This window comes from Equus przewalskii, chromosome 4 (assembly GCF_037783145.1).
Source record: "Equus przewalskii isolate Varuska chromosome 4, EquPr2, whole genome shotgun sequence".
NCBI lineage: Eukaryota > Metazoa > Chordata > Mammalia > Perissodactyla > Equidae > Equus > Equus przewalskii.
This window is the reverse complement of record NC_091834.1, coordinates 97,103,035-97,127,401: the sequence shown is the minus strand read 5'-3', so window position 1 is coordinate 97,127,401 and position 24,367 is coordinate 97,103,035. Positions and strand designations below refer to the sequence as shown.

Here is a 24,367-nt window from a genome sequence, read left to right as displayed (position 1 = left end):
ATAGTGATAACTTTTCTAAAAATTAAGCAAGCTACCTTACATTTTAGGACGGATTGAAAACAAAATGTGTGATCAAAAGTGATACTATCATGTCCTATCGCTGTTAATTGGCCACAGGACAAGTTTATAGTATTATTCTTACCTTTGTACAAAGCTGCAATGCAATTCTACTTTTGAGTTCTCCTACAGATAAAACAGAGTAGTAGAATGTCCAGGCTGGGATGATAAGGATCGAGCTTAAAAGTGCTATTGCCATATGAGGGCTCTATATAAGAACAAAATGTAAGGCGTGATGCTCTTCAACTGAGCAGGACAATCTGACAGGAGGGAGAGAATCATCCATTATAGAGTTGGATAGGACTTTGGAGTTTACTTGTCCAATCCTGCATTTTACATCTAAGGAAACTGAGATATGGACAGGCTGAATCATGGCAGTGCAACTGCAGTTCAAGTCTCTTGACTTGGATTCTAGAACTCTTTCCGTTCCACCATTCTGCCTTTCACCAAGAGGATGAAACAGCTGGGAAGATAGCTTCGCAATAATTCGTCAAAATATAAAGTCATGAAAGTTTGAGCAGGATTCCCAAATCCATCCAAACTAGCCTTCCTTCAATTCTTTCTAGTTCCTTATACAACCTCTGAGGCCAAAAGAAGCAGAAAAACTGCCCAAACTCTTGGGAGTGATAAAGCAGGAGTCAGCAGCGGCCATAAACTAGGCACCGTGTTGGTCTTTCATGACACCTGAATCCAAATCCTCAAGTGATTCCATGTTCTGACCTGGTTCAGCACTGAGTCTGAAAAGAAAACACTCAGAGAAGTGCCAGGTTTATTAGAGTGAGAGAGTATTACCCTCACATCGCCACCAATAGACATAAATTCCAGAGATGCATGCACTGACCTCACACCAATAATTACGGAAAATCTCTAGGGTTGGAAGATACCTTAGAGGTCACAAGGTTTACCCTCCCATCTGATGTGCTAATCCTCCTTCAACATCTCCCTCCAGTGGACTGAGGTCAGATTCTGTTTAACACGTGGCCATGATGGAAACTGGTTAGCTCTGAATCTGCACTCTGAAGCAGAGAGTGTTTAAGGACTATATGGTAGTACAAGTAAAGTTCCTTGGCTGAGACCCCGTTGGTCCCTTTCCTATGAGAAAAGGTTCCCATAGTCCAGTGCAAAGTCCCTCAAAATTTCCCCACCAAGCACAAAGCACAAAAAAGGAGGCCTGGGACCAGCATGGGCAGCCGGATTTTGTCCGTGGGTTTTCAGAAGGTCTAGTTCTTGGTGCACAGAAGGCCTCTGTCACGGGGTTCTGGGGCCAGCCCTCTCCAGGAACACGTTGTCCTTAAGCTCAGGGGGTTCTTCCCAGAGAACAGCTAGGTCTGCTGTTCCACTAGCTGTAGTTTGGCAGTCTTGACTCGCTGGGCTTCCTTTAGGTTCTGTGCACGGATCTCCGGGTTGGAAATGAACTCCACTTGTTGCAGAGGGAACCAGCCTTGCTCCCCATCTGAGAGTCTCACGCCTTCCAGCCAGCCTATGGGCACAAGGTGGGTGGGAAGAAGAATTACCTGGGAAAGACTTGCAATAATTCCTGCTGGACTTCCTTCCTGGAAACTTTTCTAATCTTAAGGCTCAGTGGACTGGAGAGCCCACAGTATGGGAAGTCCAGCCTCCCAGTGTACTAACCTTGGCTGCTCTGGTTCTGGTAAAGTCTATAGCTGCCTGTTCCTGGGCCTTCTCCACTCTCATGGGTTGAATTGTGCTCCCCCCCCAAATATATGTTGAAGTCCTAACCCAAAATAACTCAGAATGTGGCCTTATTAAGGAAAAGGGTGGTTGCAGATGTAATTAGTAAAGTTAAGACGAGGTCATCCTTGAGTAAAGTACGCCATTAATCTAATATAACTGGCCTGCTTATAAAAAGAGGGAAATTTGGACACACACATTCACACCGGAGGACGGCCACATGAAGATGGAGGTAGAGATTGAGGATAGAGATTGCCACAAGCCCAGGACCACCTGGGACTACGAAGCTGGAAGAGGCAAGGAAGGAGAAGAGGCTTCAGGGGAGAACAGCCCTGCTGACACCTTGATTTTGGACTTCTGGCCTCCAGAACTGGGAGAGGATAAATTTCTATTGTTGTAAGCCACCCAATTTGTGGTACGTTGCTAAGCAGCCCTAGGAAACTAACACATCCACCTGCAGCGTCCCACCTCCAACGCCCAGCCTCCTGCTGCTGGAGTCTCCCTCTTACCGTCGCTGCTTTGCTGAGTCACCATCACCACGTCGGCCTTCTCTAGCGCCAGCTCGTCATTCTCTCGGGGTTTGTAGGCTCGAAGGCACTGTACTTGTGGGGAGTCTTTGGAAGAGAAGAGTGTGAGGAGAGGTTAGGAAAGGGAAATGACTGGAACATGGAGAAGGAATTGCAGGGCGAGGCTGGGAAGACTTGGGCTAGAGAAAGTTTGGGCTGCTGAAAGTTACAGACAAAAGACACAACTGGAAAAGTCTTTAGCTTCTACCAGGGAACAAAATGGTTGATAAGGAAATAGAAAGATCAGAATTGAAATGAATCAAAAATGCTACTTCTCCAGGGAAGATGAATTGTGAAATATGCTGCAACCACCTTCAGTGACTCATTATTAAAAATACTTGAGATTCAGCTACAGACCCATCTTCCCTCTGAAACCTTTCCTGACTCTTTGGACCTCAATGGATTCTGAATTCCTTTAAAAGTGATTGTTTGTGTCACATCACTATCTTCTTATCTTAACTAATTGTTTCAAGTATGTATTCTGTCTCTCCAACTGGATTGTAAAATCTGAGTCTGTGACGCATTCTTCGTTTTCTTCACGGTACCAGATGTGGGGCTAGAAGAGACTTAACCAGCGGGGTTCCAGGTATGATCTCAGAAAGGCATTCAATTCCCTTTAGCTTCAGTTTCCTCATCTATAAATGACTGGGTTGATCAAGATGATTCTTGAGGGAATTCTGGATTTTCCATATTTCTAGATTTTTGTGAACCAGGGGAAATCCAGTTTTGAAGCTCAAGATAACAAGTCTCAGAGTGTTCCTGACTCATAAGCATTCCATCTTTCAGGGGTTTATCTTTCTACTTTACCACACTGCCCTAGTTCTCTCAGAAAACAAAGAGAACACTCTAGTATCATCTGCACGTCTTTTTCTCCAGCTCATCCACATGTGCCACTCACAAGATCACAGAGAAGGAGAAGAATTATCTTGCCTTCCTTACCTGCCGGGGAACTGAAGGCCAGCAGAGGGATTGCACAGTGAACAAATTACAGAACAGAACTGTTTACAGTCTGGTTCTCCTACTTCCTTTCCCAGGGTTCCTTGTATTTTTTTGTTTTTTTGAGTCACTACAGGCCCAGTGTTCCTTTGAGTTCAGTTCCTCTCTGGACATGAATTAAGGAATCCTTGCTGGATGACAACTGCGGGGCTTATCTGAGACTCAGAAGTCCAGTCTTGGCATGAATGCAGACGCATTCTTAATGCATGTGTGCCCGTGGGTACCTGGAAGCCTGAGGTAAGGGGTAGTGGTCTCAGGTCAAGTTATACAGGAGGGGGTGTGGTCCAGACAAATCTACTATGTTATTAATCCTCCTGCAACTCCCACTCCAGCCCTACTTTCTCCTCGGATTTCTCTAAGACATTTTTGTTTTTGTTAGTGCCATCAGGTTGATTCCAACTCCTAGTGAGCCCAGGGACAGCAGAACAGAACCCTGCCCAGTCTTTTCGCTCCATCCTCTCACCTTCCAGCACTATATCAGACAATGCTCTGCTACTTTTCATACGGTTTTCATGGCCAATTTTTTCAGAAGTAGGTGGCCAGGTCCTTCCTAGTCTGTCTTAGTCTGGATGCTCCACTGAAACCTGTCCACCATGGGTGAACCTGCTGGTATTTCAAATACCAGCGGCATAGCTTTCAGCATCACAGCAACATGCAGCCCCCATGGTATGACAACCGACAGATGGGTGGTGTGGTTCCCTGACTGGGAAACAGACCTGGGCCCTAGCCGTGAGAGCGCTAAATCTTAAACACTAGACTACCAAGGACTGAGACCTTTAAGCAGATAAAATCTCAGCAAAATAATAGCAGGATAGACTTAAGGAGACATGTATTTAAAAAGAGCAAACTATTGCCCAAGGAAGGGAGTGTATGGGAAGGAGGCATTGCCAAGGTGATGAGCAGTTTAAGCAGATGCATCTCAGGTGTTTAAGCTCCAGACGCCAGTCTTCTATCCTGAAATTCTGGATGAAAGCAATACAAGAAAGCCTCCCAGTTACCACCCAGCCTCCTAAACCCCTGCAGCCAAAGGAAACTTCTGACCCTGCCATTATTCTGTCCCTCTTAGACCCTCACTCACCATAACACTCCAGAAGGTCCAACTCCTCTCTTGGCATGGTCAAGGCTGAGATCCATCGAAGCTTTTCACTTCTGAGGAAACAAAGCAGGGTCATTGCTTCAGCTGCAGCTCTGGGGGTGTAGGATAAGGGCCAATGATGGCAGAGGGAAATGACTGTGGGAGGGACTTGCCTAGTTCGAAAAGTTGTGTAGTTCCATAGTGTCTAGGACAAAAGTCATAGGACTCTGCTTGGTTGGAAATATGACACGATCTTGAACTATATGTTAATGTGTCTTGTCACCTTTTGTTTTTCCTTTCTCTTTCCAAGCTTATCCTCCTAATGGCTTCTTGTATCTTTCAAGTGGGGGCAGAAAGTCAACTGTCAATTATACACATGTAGATTTTCCATTTTGGGACTTGTACCGAGCAAAATGTTCACCTCAGTTTAGATTCCCTCTCTCAATTTGCATAATTCTTGACACTCCTCTGCCACCTCCCTTCAATCAAATATCTCAGAGATGAAAATTATTCTGCAATCATAATTAGATGAGGGAGACATATCTACTATTTTTTTGGTCATGTAATATAATCTAAGCCTAATTTTGTAATTATCTGGAGGTTTTTGCAGTATCTTAGCCTCTGCTTCCATACATGCTGGAGTAATTGAGAGCTGACACTATTACTGTTCCTGGAAGATGTTGCCCAAAGCACTAAGCAAAGAGCAGGAGTCTGCATCTGATTACCTGACTTAGGTGACGTTTTGCACACAAACCCCGGCACCAGGCCCTCTGTTCCGTAAGTGAGAACAGGCATTATTGATCCCACCCTGAAGGGTGGGACAAAACTGAACAGTGTCTACAACATGAGGATCTTCAGACCATCAGATATTATACTGAACTTTTAAAAGACGTTTCTTATCTCTTTCATAACAGCAATAAGAGCTATGGTCTTATAGCTGTTTATTATTGTAGGCAACGTGTACCAGATTTTATAGGTATTATTTTTAATACTCTCTCAAATGTATGTATGTGTGAATGTATTTTTAAAAAAATTATTATTAAAAAGATGAGCAAATCCAAGTTCTCAACACTATGGATTTCTGCTCAACAGAGGACTGGGTTGGAAGGTGCGAGAAAGGAAAGCTAAAGGCAACCCAGTGCCTGTCTTAGGCATGTATATGCCCACCAGTCTTGGACGCTGAGGGATTTCTGGCTTGTACACGTGGGCATTTGCTCGTGATGTCAGTAATCCAATTCTTTAGTTACTCCATACCAGTCCATCTCCTTACTGGTGTCTCACAGACTTTGCCCTTCTTGACTAAAGTGTATAAAATAGATGCTAAACTTTGGTACTGACTTTACACCCTCCCCCATCTCTAGTCTCCTGCGGAGTTGTCTATCAGCTCTAGTTTGGGTTTGGGTTTCTCTGTGGATGCTCACCAGTCCAGAATGGGTGAAATAGTGCAGTGGCTGTTTTCTGGACCCATTTTCTGCCTTGGTCCCACCTCCTTCCCAAGCTGCCCTCCCTCCTCCCCTCAACTGCTCTGCCCAGCCCCATCTCACTGAGTCTCGGTGCGGAGGAGGAACTCGGCCTGTGTGCCCTGTGTATTTTGCCGCAGGAAGAGTCGGAAGAGGTTTTTGTGAGGTCCATGTAGCTTCATTTCACACTTTTCCCCGCGGACAGAGGAGAAGGGAGCATGGTCAAATACCAGGAATCGGCTACCCCTGCAAAATACAAGGCTTTTCAATCTGATTCTGTAGTTGTCACGCTTTAGCCACCCTCATATCTGTGGATTCAAAATCCCTGTTGTAACATCTGCAGCCTGCAAATTCTCATAAAAACCATAAGATGGTGCTAACTTGCTCCCAAGATGGTAGCTCCAGAGTCCCCAGGGATTTGTAGTGCAATGGACACTTTGCCACTTTAAAGAGTTGAAGAGAAAGAACTAATATAAAATTTCTAAGGTCCTTAGGACCAAAGAGTTAAGATCTGGAATTGGCTAAGTACCTCTAGGCCAGTAGGCAGAGCCTAGCCCAAAGAAACCCCAAATCGACTGATTTGAGAATCTGATAAACTAATTTGCTCCATTTTGCTCTGTCTCTCTAACATGATATGGGTCCTACTATGTGACCTCATGACATAATTTGGTGGGATCCCCTTTTTCGCTTTGGATCTTTTGTTCTCTTCTCTAGGCCATGGCCTCCACTCGATGGACTGAGCCACTGAGAAGGGTTCCTCTAAGAACATGACCCTTCTCTATCCCTTTCAGTTCTTCCCTCTTGCCTCATCCCATTTCCCTCTTGTGCTCTGGCCTCCCATTCCAGTCACTGACTCTCGGGGCCGAGACAGCAACAGACAGTCGTTGAAGAGATGCAGGTGGACTGGACGCGTGTTCAGTTTCCTCCGTAGCCCCTGGGAGGCACTGAACTCAAGGGCCGTCAGTTCTCCACTCTTCACCAACCAGCGTGACTGTGAAATAAGCGGGAATATCTACAGGGTGGGGGAAGACAGAGAAGGCAGTGTCACAGACAGGACAGCATGAGGCCTCCTCTCAGTCCTGCCCTCCTCCCCGTGCCTCCTATTTGTAAGGTCCACCATTAACAACCCATTCTTCCACATCTTCCCTCTTGCTCATAACCCATCCACTTAGACTCAGTTTCTCTCTGAACCCTCTAACTACTACTGTCTACTCCTGGGCAGCTCTCATGTCCATAGCTCAGGCAATGAAAAGTACCTATGGTCCCAACCAGGACAGTGACTATATGAGAAAGCTCAGCCCTAGCAGCCCAAACTGAAAAAGAGATGGAAGAGCCCAATTAGGGCATGTGGAGGAACAAGGCAGGGAACAGCATGATGTATGTCTTAGAAGTTAAAAGATTTGAGCAGTTCTGACATCTGTTCTTTCTTTGATTATAACCAGAGACATGAGAGGAGCAGTTGGAATCACATGTGGGAGTGAGAGTAAGGAGAACTAGGTAGGGTCTGCTTAGAGCTGGAATTTGGGTAAAGATAAGGGTACTGGACTATGTTTAACATGTGCATAACGGATTTTCCCTCTCTTCCAGGGAGCTAACGATGGTGTCTATTCTGAGATGGAATTTGAGTGTGGAATGTCTATTGTAGATTTGTATTTGGATAGGAGATTTTGGCCCTATATTTGGATTCAGTTTTATATTTCTTTGGTTAGACTAGATAGAGCCTTGATAAAATACTGAATCGTTCTAGCCACAAAAATATATCTTTATAGAGGCTTATATTGATAGGCTCTTCCTCATCTGCCCAGTTCCCAAATGCATACACTCTCTCTCAAGTAAACACTGTCCTTTATTTCTTATGTAACCTTCCAGATTTTCTTTATGTATACACAAGCAAATACATATACCGATATGTGTCCTTCTACTTTTTCACCAAAGGTAATATATTATAACACACACAGTTCTCTATCTTCCCTTTTCATTTAACAATATATGATGGAGACTGAAGTAGGTATTCAGGTATCGCAGAAATAGGATGGAATAAAAGGCATGCAGAAATGCGGTCAGAGACTAGGATTGTTTGAGCAAGATGGTTCTGTGTTTGAGGGTGACCTGTGGGATATGCTAAAGAGCTTCATGGGCAGCAGCGGGATGGGGGTTGGGGGTCCAAGGGACTAACTCACTTTGCACTCAAACTCAATCTTCTGGCTCAGGTAGATCAGCTCCTCTGTCCGTCGCATCCTCTGGACGTTGTTATTGCAGTCTCGGATCAGCTGAGTGTTGAGCAGGGTAGGGAAAGAGGAAGAGCACTGTGTTAGAATCTTTGACTTTTGGGTCCCCTGCAAGAAGTCTGGAAATGGGTTGTAATAGGCTAGAATTGCATGAAGCCAGCATTAAGTTGACGTCTAGGATTCTGGTATACTTGGTATGACCTGATAGAACATTTCCGGGCTAAGTGAACTTAAGATTTAATCAGAGGATTGTGGTAGGGAGAGTGTAGTCCCCTGGTGTGGAGTGCCCTCAGTGTGGGAGAAGAGGCTGTGGGGTGTGCATGTTTGGAGGTCTGGTGGATGCAGTGAGGTGACTGAGCAAGGCCATTAGCAGAGTCCTGCACTTTCTGGAGTCATGGGCCTGGGCAGGGAAGAGTTCTCTGTGAAGGCAAATCAAAGCATCAGAGTCAGGGTGGTGGCTGCTTACCTCCTCCAGGGCGTGGTGTGCCTTCGTGGCCTCTGCCTCCTCTGAAGAGCCGGGCTGTGTTCTCTTCAGAATGTTCTATAGAACAAACAGTAGCCAGGAGCCAGATGGAAAGATGGGATGGGAAAACAGGAAGAGGTGATTGGGGGTGGGCTAATGGAGAAGTCAAGGAACAAAATTTTAGAAGCAAATTCACCCTGAGAAAGAAGAATGTGGGAAGTGGGGAGACTGCTCACATCACCCACAAGGTGTGGAAGAGTGGCAAGAAGAATGGACACTCCTTTACTGTGGGGCTTCCTGACATCATCCCTTTGAGTTAAGGGGAGACGACCCAGGGAGGATGTGCCGTACCTGAAGCAGCAGTTTAAGACGGGTGATGCGCTGGAAGGGCAGAATCAGAAAGGACTTGAGGGAAAGGCGTTGGCAGATGGGGTCACTCTCCAGCTTCTCCAGGACCTCTCGGAAACTGCTGTTGGCATTCCTGCATGGGCAGCGAGCCTCAGGTAAGGAGGGATGTGGGGAGTACTGGAGGACACAGCGAAGGCAGGGGGAGTGGAGACTCAGTGGAATGTCTGTGGGTCAGGAAAGAATGGTGGGATCCAATGTACAGGGGGCCCAGATGTGATGGCTGAGGGCATCTGATCTGGAAGGAAAGGTGGGACTTGAGATCACAGAGCAGGCACAAGAACATGTGCTCTCGTGACAGCACCCTGGGTTAGGGATCGGGGATTTTGGTGGAAGGGCATTGCAGGGCCCACATGCGGACTGAATGGGGATCGGGTCTTACAGCAGTCTTTGGAAGGTGCGTTCCTGGTAGGTCTGGTTGGTGACATAAGGCAGGTAGACCCTGCGGAAGTTGGGGGCATGGTTCAGGACTACATCACACACTTGGAAGGTGAAGATGTTGTTCTCGAAGTTCTCTTCCAGGTCTGAAAGGAACCTGTACAGGATTCAAACAAGTCTCATGAGACTTGTGGGCCTCAAGTGAGCAGATGGCTGACCCCTGCTATACCTTGAGCTTGTGACTTCTTCTCTTTATTAGTAAATAACTTCTATTGACTGTCCTTAGTTCTGTGACCCTTGCTGTGCACTAGGCTGTCCCCAGTTTACCACTGATCTAACTCTCTGGTCCTAATATTCCATTTCTTGGTCTTCTTTTGATCCTGTTCAGGGTTTCTGATCTTTAGATGCTTCCCACATCTCATCTCCAATGCAGTGTGGTCCACAGTACATCCAAAACCTCAACCCAGGAAGCATTTCTCATTCACCTGCTTATCTATTAGTGGATCTATCTACCCACACACCCTCTCCCTTTCTTTGCTTTCCCTATCCGTGTGGCCACTGGGAATCATGGAGGGAGCAATGAGAGAGATTCTGAGAGAGAAAAAAAACAACCAAAGGTTTATAGGATGAGATAGTGAGACTGAGTGGTGTTTGGGAGAAGAGGAATCTCACATGGTGCTGACATCATGCACATCCTGTAAACGAGAGAAGAGCCATTGGTGATCCTGGTTGGAAAGAATGGCCTTGAGCTGGGTTGAACGTTGGAAATGATCCACTGCTATATGTAGACTGCGCAGGTATGAGGCTTCTGACACAATCAGCTCAAATTTGGCCTAGGAGGTTGGGGAGGAGGAAGATTAATTAAAAACATTTATTGAGTCCCTGGTGTATGCTAGCCCCTGTGTATTGTTTCAGGGGTAGACCGATGAACAAGACAGATTGTTTTATATCTCACAGTCACACCAGAACCTAACCTAATATTGGAGGGAAAGGAAAACAGCATTTGAGGCCAAGGGAAGAACATGTGCAAGCCCTCAAAGGTGTAAGAGAAAAAGACACTTTCGAGAAAGAAAGAAATTGAGTGATTTTGGAACCAAGCATACTAAAGTAGTGGCAGGAGAGGAAGCTGGAGAGGCAAATAGAGATGAGGTCTGAAGGATTCTGCAAACAAGGTAAAATAGTTTGAATGTACAACAATGGGGAAAACAAAAAGAGACTTCATGTAGGGGAATAACTTGATTACATTTCTTTTTTATAAACATATTTCTGAGCACAGTCTGAAAAAAGATTGGAAGGGGCAAGACAGCCATGTTAGGAAACTTCGTAATGATTCCTGATGAGAATAGCCAAGGGGATGTAGAGAGGTAGGACAATTTCGTGATTATTGAGGAGGGAGATTTGGAAGCACTTGGTTATTTGCTAGAAATGGGGGCTGAAAGAGCAGGAATAGTAACTGCTAATGCCTCAGTTTTTGAGTTCAGTAACTAGGTGAATGATGGAGTCAAAGTCAGAGAACTTTGAAAGAGGAAGAGATTGAAGGAATAAAGGTGATTTGAGGTTTGAGGAGAAATGAAAAGAAGCAGGATTTTTGGGAATGAGATGATGCAGTTGTGATTTCACGGAGATAGTCCAGCATTTGAGAACTTGTTTGGAGCTTCCTGCAGGGTGCACAATGACTCACAGCCCTGTCCTTCTCTAGCTAGGCTGGTCATGCTTCTCATCCAAGCACGCAGCTTCAAGATTGATGCATGGATAGAAAAAAAAGAAGACACCCATGCCTTGGTGATGACTTAGATAATGGATGACACAGCCAGATGACCCTCGCACACAACAACACTAACAGGGACACTGAAGGTTCATTTGTATCCTGGCTCTAACTTTTGCTGACTGTATGACTTTGGGGGCCTCATTTAACCTCTGAACCTCAGTTTTCTTATCTTCTTGTGTAGATAGAACGACCCTCACCTCACAAAGATGTTGTGACAATCAAAAGCAACGGAGTCAGTGAAAGCACTTTGTAGATGCCAGAAGTGCTATTCATGAAAGAAAAATGTGTGCATAAGAGGTTGAGGTGCAGAGGTCTCTCTTCTCAGAAAAGTGAGACCAGAGCTGGCCCGGGAGCCCTGGCAGACTTCCTAGTGTGCTAGAATTGGTGAAAGAGAGCTAGGGTTCATGTCATCTCCCCATTGTTTGGTCCATAAATATGGGGCAGATGAGTGATTTTCTAAATATCCTCCACGTGCTTTGAAAGTTGAGATCGGAACAGAGCCCCCAAACCTGAACTCCAAAATAGCTAAAAATTTATGCCTGTCTCTGTTTGACTTGGTAAAAGCATTGTTTATCCATAAATCTTTCTGGCCAAAACTTTACTCCCTCTCATCTCTGAAAGAGAGAGTACGGCACTACTATGTACCACACTCTGCACCAGACGCTATGCTAAAAGCTAGATATGTTATTTCATTTAAACAGCACAGCAGTCCTCAAAGGTAGGCATTATTACCCTCAATTTTTAGATGAGGAAGCTGAGATTTAGTGAAGTTATATAACTAGCCTAAGGTTACATAGCTAGTAAATGGTGAAGCCAGGATTCAAACCCAGGTCAGCATGACTTGACATTAAAATAGTACACAGTTTTTGAGTGATTACTATGTACTAGGAACTTACTCTTTTTTTTTTTTTGATCTCCAAGTAACTTTTTGTAACCCAGTTTTACAAATGAAGAAACAGAGACTTAGAAAGATCAAGTAATTTGGCCAAAGTTAAATAGCTAGTAAATATTAAAGTGGGCTTCACGTCCGGGTCATTTGCTCCAGAACCTAAATACTTAAACATTATTCCTTAATCCCTTTCCATGGTGCCATATTGTCTTCCTGGAAAGAAAGGTTCTAAGCCCTGCATGTGCCTTGTTTGAAGAGGGAAACTTCAGTGTAGCCTGAAGCCCTGGTTGACGAGGGAAATTTCAGTCTAGCCTGAAGCAGCAGTGCTGGGATTAATTCCACACTCTTTCCAACAAATTCAGAGGTATGGTCACTTAGTATGAGCCCAAACCAATAAGAGGCAGGAGTAAATGGCCCATGGCATGAGGAGGTGGACAGGAGGGATGGTGGTGACATTCAGAAAGCAATTCAAATCCATCGGAGTGGAGATGACCGATAGTCGTGGTGTGCATGAGTGTGTGGTGGGTAGAGCCTGCTCTTGGCGGTGGTGGTGAGTAGGAGGCAAGGACGCAAACAGATGAGGCTGCTTTCCCTCCTGTATCCCCATCCCCTGCCCACTCTGCCCTGCTGAGTACCTCTTGCAGTTTTTGGTCTTCGTGGGTCATGGAGAGCAGCACGGTGCTATTGCGCACCACGGGGATTTCCTGCCAGAGGGAGCCACTGGAGGCCATGGAGAAGCGCTGCAGGTACGACTCTGAGGAGGCCAGGGGCTTTCGGCGATGCTGGAGGGAGGCGTGCCCATGTGCCTCTGCCAGGCTGTCTGGCCGCTGCTGGCTCTGAATCTCCTTGTTTAGAACCACATCGCTGTACTCTTGGTAAAGCAGCTGAGCTACAGGGGTGAAGAAACATGGGAGAGGGAGAGAGTTAGGGAGACAGGGGAGTTGAGCCACAGAAAGAGACAGAAGCCACCAAACTGCTCTGGCTCTCCTGGCAATTCTCTCTCCCTTTAGATATCACCAGCCCACAGCTGAGAGCCATGAGCCCCTCTCCAGTCTTGGGCAGAATACCCACAAGGGTCTCTGTTTCTGTCTCCAGGTACTCACAGGAGTTGATGAGCTTCGAGCGGCGTCTTGAGAAGCCTCCCATCAGCTCCTTTGGCTTTTTTTCCCTGTGGAATAGAGAAGGGCTCTGGGGTGCTTGCTGGGCATTAGATATGGAGAAGCCCCAGGTGACAGCGGAGGAGGTAGTCTATAATCTCTGGGACATGGCCTGGGATATCAGGGCCAAATCCCCTGAAGAGGCAAGTTGTAGCCTGATGCACTTTTGGATAGTTTGGAGTTTTTTTGGATGTCATGTTGAGCTTTTACAGGGGGTTTAGTAAATAGCCAAAGGGCCTAGGAGGACGGGAGACGCGGACTCAGCTGACAGAACAACGTTGATAAAAGATCTCTCTACTGTGGAATCCTGGTGTCTGTCTCTTCCCCTCCCTACCCCCAGAAGAGACAGTCCCAGAACCCTTGTCAACTGATGGAAATTTCAGAATCCTAAGAAAAGAGAGTACAAGTGTGTCCACTAGGAGAGAGGGTAACTCACCGAAAAACAATGGTGTCTGAGAGGCCAGGGGATCTTTCCATGGCTGGACCTCTTATATCTGAAAATGGAAATGGGTGAAGTAACTGAGATTTTAGAGGGACATTCAGAGACAGCGGAATAAGGTAAGATCTAGAGAGGGAGATGCAGGCATCCGGGGGGGATGAAAGGGCTCCATTGGGAATCTGGGAGGAAGGGAAGCACCAAAGGAGAAAGCATCTGAGGACGCTAGTACCAGATACGTCCCATCCCTCATGTCAGAACGTGAATCGGACAAGTAGAGATGTCTCCTCTACTACTAGGAGGACATCAAGCAGGTGTTGGTAACTGGAAAGAAGTGGAGGTCCAGAACAACCCGGGGAAAAAGAGATGCACAATTAAAGAACACCATGGTTGGGTGATAGAAGATAGAAGGGAAGGAGAAGGAAGAGCATCAGCAAGCTCAGAGAGGCTCTTGGAGCTCCCTCTATGTTGGGGTTGGGTATGTGGGTGAATGAAACCAGCAGAGGGAACGGCAGGAGCCCTGGGGACAGAAGATGGATGTGATGGTAAGAGATGAAGAAAGCTTGGTCTGAAGTGAGTGTCACTGTTGTCCTTGCTCACCTGAAGAGCCCTCGGGCAAGATGGAAGGTCTGCGTAGGCCTTGCCGGTTCCAGCCCTTGTGCTTATTTGAGCCCTCATCAGGGATGGCAGTCTGTCCACTGCTGCCTTCCTGTGGTCTCCCTGGGTCCCGCCTGTGGGGCCAGCTGGATGCCTTCTCCAGATGGGGATGGCTGGGTTTTTCTGGCTGCCTTGCTTGGCCTAGATCCGACCTCCTCAGGCCATTGGCTCCTTCCTGCTGGGATGTTCTTCTCAAAGATCCTCTGGCCAGGGTCTCAGAGCCTTCTGAGGGCCCTGGTTCAGAGGTGGGTCCCTGGGGCTCCAGAGTCCAGGGGGTGCTTGGGGGAGAGGGAGTTATAAGGGCAGTCATATTGCTGAAAGCCATGCCAGGGGACACTTCACTCTTACTCCTACTGGTGGAGGCCAAAGAGTCTGTTGACCTGCCTGTGGCTGGGGGCCAGGAAGTGCGTCCGGCAGAATGAGGAGTGGAGATGGTCCACTCTTGACAAAGAGGTCGTGGCTTGGCTTGAACTCCTGAATTCATGAGTCCTCCCTGGGTGCTCCTGCTCCTCCCTTTAGACTTTGGGGGTAATGGGGGTGGTTCAGTGGGAGGATCCATGATAGGGACAGGGGGTAGAGGCCTGTAGACCCTTGTGGTACTCGAAGAAGAAATGGGAGAATGGTGGGGCTGCAACAAGTCAGGAGTTGGGGGTAATGGCTTGTTGTATCTCAGCCTGGGGGGGAAAGAGGTCTGAGCATGGGGGGGAGTGTCCGGAGTAGAGGGCAGAGGTCGGTACTGCCTTGCCACAAGGGAGTTAGGAACTTGGGGAAGTGGCCCTTTGTGGGGGTCATGTGGCCCTAAACCTAGGGCTAATGGAGGAGGATGGCTACACTGCTTCAGTGTGGGGACCACTGCACGGCCATCCCTCTCCACCATGGAGGGGTGGACGTGCCTCTTCTCTGGGGGAGGAGGGGGCGGAAGTTCATGGATCCTCATATCTATGGAGACAAGGGGTGGGGAAGAGGCACAGGCAAGAGACTCTGGGGCGAAGGCTGAATTATGTGGGGAGCCCCATCGCTGGTTGCTGTGGGGACTGCTGGGCCTTTCTGGATTTGAGGTGAATTCTTGAGAGTCCTGCCCTGGAGTGGATAATGACCTAGAAGATTCTGGAAGGATACTGCAGTCCCTACTGCTTCGCCTGTCCCTTCTTGGGATCACAGAGCCATAGATGGCAGGTTTGGGGGGCCTCTCGGGCAACTCTGAATGGGAGAAGGAACATGATAGTCCCACAAGGTCTGGAATCAGCTCTGTCCTATGAGAGCCTGGGAAGGAGTTGCTCCTTACGTGTTGGAGAGCCCCTGTGCAGTTGGCTAGGGGGCTGTGAGGGCTGGCCCAGTCAGAGCTGGCACATGGGTCCAGGGTGGCCTCTGCAGAGGGGAAGCCAGGGAGGGAAACCAGGGGAGTCTCAGAAGCCACACAGGGAGATGGGTTGTTGGTTGAGAGAGAGGCTCTGGAGGTTTCTGGAGAACATTCAGCAAGGGATGGCTCCCTCCTGGGAAAGGCAACTGGCGGGCTAGCAGATGATGAGGCAGTGGTGCTGGGGGAGACTTCAGCAGGACTGGAAGGAGCTGAATCTGGTGTCCTTGGAGGAGTCACAAATGTCCTGGCAGAGACCACTTCAGTCCTCTGGCTGGATGCTGTCCCCTTCCCCAGCTTGGATCCTTCTTGCTGGCCGTCCACAGTTGCTTCTTGGTCAGGTGACTCCCCAGCAGGAAAGGAACTAGGTACAGAAACGGGCTGGTGGGACCATCCTATTGGCTCCAGTGTAGGAGTCAGAGCTACAGGGGACACTTCCTCAGCCCCAGGCTCTGTGTGGGTCCCGGGAATCCTGCTCATGGGATAACAGGCGTCTGGAAACAAGTCACAGGGAGAAGAGACCTCAGGGGCTACCAGAGTCAGTGTGGAAGAATCATCATGCTCTTCCTCCTCTTCTGGACTCCTTTCTTCTCCCGCTCCTCCCAGTGCATCCCAATCCCAATTCCATAGTTCCTCCTCACTTGACCCCACCTCCTCCTCCTGGCCCTCAACTGGCATCAATTTCCCCCATAGACACTGCTCTTGTTGCTTTCCAGTTACTTTCACTGATTTCCCCGCTAAACTTTGATTTTCCTCATACTGAACATCCACCCTACTCTCTTCTGGCCTGCTCAACTCCCTCTGCCTCTGTGCCCCCTGTTCTAGATCTGCCTGGCCCTGAGTTCTCGTCTCCCACTCGCCGTGATTCAGACTTCCCAATTCCCCATTAAGGCCCTCTCTTTCTTCTTGTTCGGCAAGCATCACATCATCTTGTATCTGCTCCTGTTTTTGCCTCTGTTCTTCATCTGTATCACTAACCTGCTCTCCCATCTGTTCCTGCTTCCCTAAATGCCCATCAGTATGAACATCCTCCCCCAGACTTCCTTCCCCCTGAACTCCCACTTCTTCTTGTCCCTGCTCCTCCTGCCCCTCGGCCTTCTGGGGACACATGACCCCTTCTCTCCCCTGACTTTCTTCCACCCCTTTAAATTGTAGCTCTTCCCCCTCTGTAGGCTGTAGTCCTCCCCCCTCCGCAGATTGTAGCTCTCCTCCCTCCGTAGACTGTAGTCCTCCCCTCTCCGCAGATTGTAGCTCTCCCCCCTCCGTAGACTGTAGTCCTCCCCTCTCCGCAGATTGTAGCTCTCCCCCCTCCGTAGACTGTAGTCCTCCCCTCTCCGCAGATTGTAGCTCTCCCCCCTCCATAGACTGTAGTCCTCCCCCCTCCGCAGATGGTAGCTCTCCCCTCTCCGTAGACTGTAGTCCTCCCCCCTCCGCAGATGGTAGCTCTCCCCTCTCCGTAGACTGTAGTCCTCCCCCCTCCGCAGATGGTAGCTCTCCCCCCTCCGTAGACTGCAGCTCTTCCCCCTGCCTGATGGTTCCACTTTCAGAGTCCTGCAGCTGGTTGGTCTCTGCAGGGTGCTCTTCACAGGAAGGCCAAAATCTGGTCTGAGCAGAGGTGTCTAGAGAAGTGTCCTCCTTCTCTTCTGCTTGTTCAGTTCCCAACATCAAAGAAGTGAGCTCTGATCTAAATTCCACCTCCACTCTGCTGCCCAGTTCACTGGATTTGGGGACCATGTCTAGATGGTCCCCCTCGATGGGGCAAGCCCAGAGCTCTAAGGGAGCTAGTGTCCCTGCCTGTCTGTCTGCCAGGTTCTGGGGCACTGTCTCCTGGCACTCTAGAGTGTCACAGGCCTCAGCCATAAGGTTGTCCTGGTTGGTCTCCACATCTGCAGAGGCTTCCTTGGGGAAAGAAGTCATACTCTCAGTTGCATAATCATTCACATCCCTTAAATCTCTCGGCTGGGTCTCCAAGAGTCTGCGTCCCTCTGCCCGCTTAGAGGATAAGTCCTGGCCTTCTTGAGCTTCGGGTCCCAAGGCAAGGATATGGCTGCTTCTCATGAGAGCTTCAGGGATAAGACTGAATTCCTCTATGTCAGGGATGGAAGTCAAGGCTCTATGTTGGGGCTCCTCATTCTCAATCAGGGCTGAATCCTAAAGGGGAATAAAAGATAAAGTTCCTATCACTTATTCTGTTTTACCTATCAGAGGAATAGACCATAAAGAATAAGAGTGGGATATTTTTTTGGTTCCATTTAGAGACATTCTTTGAGATGAAAGGTACTCAACAAAATAAGCAATAGCCTCTCTAAAACTTATCATTTATTTATTCATTTAATAAATATTTTCCAAGTAACCCCTTTAAGTGTGGCGCATTCAGTAGTGGATCAGATGGACAAAGATGGTGTTTTCATGGAGCCTGCACTCTTGTGGGGGAGACAGATAATAAATAATTAAATTAGAGCACAAGACCATGGTCAAAGTAACAAGTGTTCCCAGTGGTCATGACTCCCCAGATGGTATTATGTCATATGGTCTCTCCCTGTATACTCTCTGGACACCAAGAGTGACTCAGTCTCATAACTCCCAGACACTGTGAGTGACACACCCTAGACCTAACAGCCCAGAGAAGCAGTGTCTGGAGGGGGATCTTCTTCCTAAGCTGTTGACAGGGGATTAAAATAGGCCTGACCATTATAGCCAATGCCTGAGGTACTAAGCATTGTGTGATCTCCTTTATACAGGTCTCTATTTTACTACATATTATTTTCCATAGTGTCCAGCAGAGCCTTGTAATTAGTCAACAATTCTGCATTCAACTATAGAGGCAGCTGTTGTAAGGTGGAATGATAACTAGACTTATTAGAACTGTAGTAGATACAAGGGTTACCCACTTTGACTAGGTCCATAAAAGTGTGTTACCCTCGTTATATTACTCCCCCCTTCTCCCCAACAACTTTGTGAACTTTTCTCATTACTTCTCAAAATGTTGACCTTCCCTTCTCTCTTCTCCCTTCCAGCAGATACCTCATCTTCTAATTTGCAAAGAATTTAGAAACCGATGGAGAGGAAGTGCTTCAGTTTCTTGCAATTCACAGTGAGCTGCATTTCGCCCCTTCCGTCTTTCCTTCTCTGACCGTTCAAGAGGTGTCCTCTCCGAGCGCTATTTTCTTTAGCCTGCCTTCTCAGGGACCTTATGCTATGGATCAACTCTCTCACTCCTTCACCTTCTCTGTTAGAACCACCCCACGAGAACTGAATCTTGTTCACGTCTTTCTCATCTTCCTAACTCGTGTAAGGAGCTGTTCACACCTGCTGTCTTCATATCCTCACATCTTACCTACCTCCAAGCAAGCTTCAGTAGCACCACTCTGCCCACCTCCCTACCATCTTCAAGTTGCTAACTCCAAAGGAGACACTAGGATGCTTATTTTGGGGGTTCTTCTCGGTATTTGACACTACTGACATTAGAAAAACTCTCTTTCTTGTTACTTGTGAGACTCTCTTTTCCTGGTTTAACCCCTTCAGTTCCCCAATCCTTTAACTAGGTTACTGTACTCCTCTTTGTACATTTATCAACCATAGTTCACTTGACTTCTTCCTTGTAGCATTTATACAATTATAATTATACAATTATGTGTGTATTTTGATTTATCATCTATCTCAAACAACAGGTGGTAAGCTTCACGAGATCCAGAAGTACATCTGTCTTGCTCAGTTGTCTATACCTGGCACAATACCTGGCCCATACTAAGTGCTCAATAAATCTTTTTCAATTACAAAATAAATTTCTCTTTTCCTTCCTGGCCCACATTCCCCACAGCTAATCAGTCACCAAGTCCTACTGACCCCACCTCCTAAATAGTCCTCAAGTCAGTCCATTTCTCTCCATCTCCACTGCTAGGCCCTGGTGCATGCTGCTGTCCTCCCACCCAGGCCACTGCACCTGGGGCACAGCGTGGCCACTGGCCTCCACACAGCTTCTCTTGCCCTATTTTCAAGGCATTGTCTACCTAGCACCTGAGTGATCCTTAAAGAGCCACTTCTAGTTTAAATTCTTCGGTAGCCTCTGACTGCCGTTGGGATCAAACACAAATATCCAGTTGGGTTAAATGCCCTCCACAACCTGGCCTCTGCCTTCCTCTCCAGCAGCCTCATCACGTGGCAGGACCTCCTGCACCCCATTGGCCTTCCGTCCTTTAGCTCACCTCCCTCTCTCTCATCTGTAGGCCTCACACATGTTGCTCCTCGGCCTGGAATCCTCTTCTCCCACCCCAGAGAACACTTGGCTTCTTCTCTCACACTCAGTGCACTTGTAATTACGTGTCTATTGTCTGGGCTAGACCAGGAGCTTCATGAGGGCACAAACAGTGCCATCTTAACTGCTCAGTCTCCTCTGCCAGAGGCTCAAATGGCCCTCAACAAGGATTTATTGTGTGAATGTAGGAAGGAAGAACAGAGAGTTAAAAGAATGTCGTTCAATTTTTAGTTCTGCCTGTTTTATATCTTGCTAATTTTAAGACAATTGTAGAAATCATTTATTTGGACATCCATTTTCCTATCTTTTAAAAATTTTTTTTAATTTTTCCTTTTTCTCCCCAAAGCCTCCCGGGACATAGTTGTATATTTTTTAGTTGTGGGTCCTTCTAGTTGTGGCAAGTGGGACGCCGCCTCAGGGTGGCCTGATGAGCGGTGCCTTGTCAGTGCCCAGAATCCAAACCTGCGAAACCCTAGGCCACCGAAGCAGAGCGTGCAAACTTAACCACTCAGCCACGGGGCCGGCCCCCATTTTCTTGTCTTTAAAAAGGGGATAAAATATCTCCTTTGCAAGGAGTTCTAATGAAGATTAAATAAGATAACATTAAAAAGTGCATTGTTAACTTTAAGGATCATAGAAATGTTAGGGACTGTAATTGCTGTTGAGGAGAGAGACAGAGTAAATGTAAGAGAGAAACAGGACTTATGAGCTGGAAGGACCTTTAGAGATACACAGAAAACTTTGCTTAATTTACAGATGAGGAAACTAAGGTCACTTGCTCAAATTTCCTAAGCAAATGGTACAGGAGAACTCAAACCAAGGTCTCCTGACTGAAGTCTACTATGAGTAACCAGAAGCCCAGCTGTAAAAAGTTGGCAGGTCACTAGCCTGCAGAAGTTCCCAGGGGCCTCTGGAACCCACAGCGGCACCTGGACCCGTACCTTTCTTGTCTGGTCCAGGCTTAAAGTGGAAGCCCCCTGCCCAAAATGCCTATTGTCCTGCTGAGATACTGTACACGCATACATGCTTTCACAGGCATATATCCACAGGCACACACACACACACATGCAATAAGCCACCCTTGCAGTTTCTATGTAATGGAACCTGACATAACCAAACAGGCAGGTCCCTAGCCACCCTGCAGATGTAGTATGCGACAAGTTCCACCTATATGGGGCAAAGAGCCATGTCTAACATAAGTGTCCCTGTGGGGAATAACTTTTGCGGCCTTTTCCAGTTAATTGACACAGTGCATGATTTGCTCCCTAACTCTAGCCCTAAGTACAAAATACTGTAATCACTATGGATGAATCTGTGACATCACCCTATTCTCTCAACCACACATTAAACAATATACTTGCTCTCTGTAAACACTTTCTGAAACTTGGTTCCTACCTGCCTAAGAAGACCATGGGACTAAACCTGTAGTCTCTTCTCACCCCTCCATCTGTACTGTCCTGGCCCTGTACCCATATACACTGCCACGTCCTCAAAACAAGCAGCCTCTCAGTATATAAGCGTGTTTCTGCTCTATTTAGGCTATATCTGTATACACCATGTGCTATATTTACATCTTGAGTTCCATTCTAGTGACACAATGCATATCTGTCTCCTGCAACCCCATTGACATTATTTCTAGCACTATCTTTATCCATCTGGAAATACTGGTGGTCACCGGCTCAGCCACTATTTCCCTATACTTGATCCCATCCTAGTAATCCTAATAAGATCAGGCAATACAAACCCAGAAGGTGACAAAGCTAAAGGAAATCTGTAAAACACGGTTTTACTCACATAAAGACATCAGGAGAGAGGTTTTTTGCACTGTCCATTATCACAGAGTTGCTGCTCATCTCCTCTCCACTGGGGGTGAATAATCACTGAGCAAGCCAAGGACCAAGCATGGCATCAAGGTGATCTGGTCTTCCTCCAGACAAAAGACATTTTGCATCTGCTGACCCCATCCACAGGCGACTTCCTTGGAGACAAAGCTCCAAGTCACTCAATTGACAGTGTGTAACAGAGCTCAATATCTCTGTTGGAGACCCCCAACACCTTAGCTCTTGTCTATTTCTAGGCACCAGACATAAAACTGTATTCAAAGACATCCCCTCCCCCTCATCACACTACTTATTCTTTGAACTGATGTCAAGTGCCATGTGTATTTTTGAGGACGATGTGTCCTGGATTTTCCAGCAGTGTGTTTTGAATACTCTGACTTGCACCACAAATCGCTGGAATATTCTTGAGACTATAATACTTCTGCATTTACACTATATCGTCCATACTGCTGCTCACCTTAGGAAAACATCGCCCAAATCAAAAGATATGTTCTAATTTTAATTTAGAAAATAACACCATCACATAGCTGTATGTCTTTATTCACTGTTTGACATTATTGGCCCCAATGCTACAATGATATCTAAACAAAAGTAGCTGTCTGGACTACTAATTGCTAACACCTGTGTTCTACCCACTTTGGGAAAGTTTTGCCATCCCAGTGAAAACTGTAATATACATCTCTTATCTATTCCCAAATGTCCAAAAGTATCGCCTCATCCACTGTCTTGTATACCCGTTGGTCTTACACAGAACATCATCAGTGTTAATGCTGACATACACCTCACAAGCCCACCTGTGGCCATCCACACAGATAATGTAAGTATGAGTGACCTGTTTATGTCCTTCACACAGACCATGAGGGTGACCTTGTTCCAGTCCACCTTGCAGATACTGTAAATGACCAGCTCCTGTTCGCTCAACAGCTACAGTGAGTGACTCAGCGCCTGTCCACACCGAGTTGTTACCTGTTTGGGTCTACACCACTGACATTTGAGTAACACTCCTCCTGTTCAACCTATGACCCTGTGAGTGACCTCGTTCTTGTCCACACCATGCAGTGACTGACCACGCCAGACACCACGAATGGTATGTTCCTGTCTATTGCATAGCCGCCAGGCTTAATGTGGCCACAGACAACCTCAGATAGACCACATTGTGGGCAGCCACACACTCCAGGGACCCCTAAGATAAGAAGACTCTTGCCTCTATTTAGAAGCACCGTATTCTTTTCATAAGAGGGATTCCTCTGCGTACGTCCTGATGCCTCTCTTTTCCACACTAGCAGAACGACATACATTCCTCTTACAGGGCAGCCTCACTCAGAATTGACACCCCCCATCCTTCCCTCTCCCCAATGCCCCAACAGCCCCCTCAATATACATGGCTTCAGTTTCAGGCCCACTAATTGGTTAACAAATGATCCCACATTGCTAGGGCCTAGGCTACTCCAGGTGTACATAGAACAGGAAATCTGAGAAAGAGGCCATATCCAGGGCTGTTTAGTGAGGAGCTAGGATTTCTGGAGTAGGCCAAGGATGCAAGAACTCAGAATGCAGTGAGGGGGGCAAAACAGGGAGGAAGCTAGAAAGGAAAGTCACCCTCTCCCTTATGTGTTTGACACACCCTTCCCCCTCAATGTGACAAGAGTCCTGACCAGAGTTCACTCCTAGGTAGACAGGAGAGCCAAGCTGTCTTGGGAACCCAGGATCCAGGAAGGGGAGAAGGGATTGAGATCTGAAAACCAAGTGGCATCAGGATCAGCTCTCCTAGGGCAGTCTTGCTGGAAGGCAATTATAAACGATGCTCAGAACTAGAGCTTGAAATGGGTTCTGGCACCCCCACCCCAACCCCAAACTGTAAACAGCTCCCTTTCGGCCTCCCGGCCTCCCGGAGTTCCGGAATGCAATGTTGTGATTAACATGAAGCTTTGGAAGTACTCCCTGCATATGGGGAAATTGGGTGGGGGGCGGGGCAGGAGTCATTTTACAGGTGAAAGCATCCCGCGACCCGGGGGGAGGTGTGTACTTAGACATACAGTCTGCGAACCCATAGGAAGATAAAGGCAGGCAGGCCCAGGCCTGGTTAAGAAGAAGGAGACAATGAAACATCTCTAGGTAGGGAGTGCGTTCACAGGGAATCTCAGTTACCCCTTATTCTAGGGGTTAGCTTTCCCCAGGGCCGAAACTTTGGAGAACGAGCCCTGATTATTGGCCCGGGATCTGGGGGCAGGGTGCCCATTTCCAAGGCGGGCAGCAGGCCGGAAGCAAATTTTCCAGGCAAGAGCATTTCCTCCAGCTTCCCTCCTCTTCCTGACCAGGGTACTCGGTCACACACGCGAACCCCGCCTCTCTGCCCAGCCCCCCATTTCCGGAGCCTGCGCCCGGCTCCCGGCTGGGGCTGGTCCCGGGGCAAGGCCTCGATTCCTCGTCTGCCCGGCCCTCCCTTCCCTCCGCCGGGGCCCCACGGCCGCCCGGAGCCAGGAGTTGCGAAGGGACGAGGGCACCCACCTGGTCAGTGTCACATGCTGTCCCGGCCCAAGAGTCCCCTCCGGGTCGCAGGCGCCGGCCGGCAGTCCCCCGCGCAGGCCCGGCCGCCAAGCCGCCCCACCCGCGCCGCCCTGCCCGCCCGGCCGGGAGGGAGGGATCTGGGCCTCCTCGGAAGTTTCAGGTGAGGCAAGCGGGGACAC

At 47.8% G+C, this 24,367-nt stretch overlaps 1 protein-coding gene across 1 annotated transcript; it reads right to left on the bottom strand.

Moving 5' to 3' along the window:
- Positions 1-808: 808 nt before the first annotated feature.
- On the bottom strand, positions 809-24,344 carry ARHGEF5 (Rho guanine nucleotide exchange factor 5; the record flags this gene model as incomplete). Its single annotated transcript, XM_070615353.1, has 15 exons — positions 809-1,537; positions 2,259-2,363; positions 4,390-4,460; positions 5,931-6,092; positions 6,701-6,858; positions 8,027-8,116; positions 8,541-8,615; positions 8,889-9,018; positions 9,325-9,477; positions 9,993-10,153; positions 12,613-12,866; positions 13,081-13,145; positions 13,571-13,628; positions 14,171-17,735; positions 24,189-24,344. Coding segments are annotated over 15 exons (5,361 nt in total), but the record flags the coding sequence as incomplete, so codon positions are not given.
- Between the last annotated feature and the right edge of the window lie 23 nt (positions 24,345-24,367).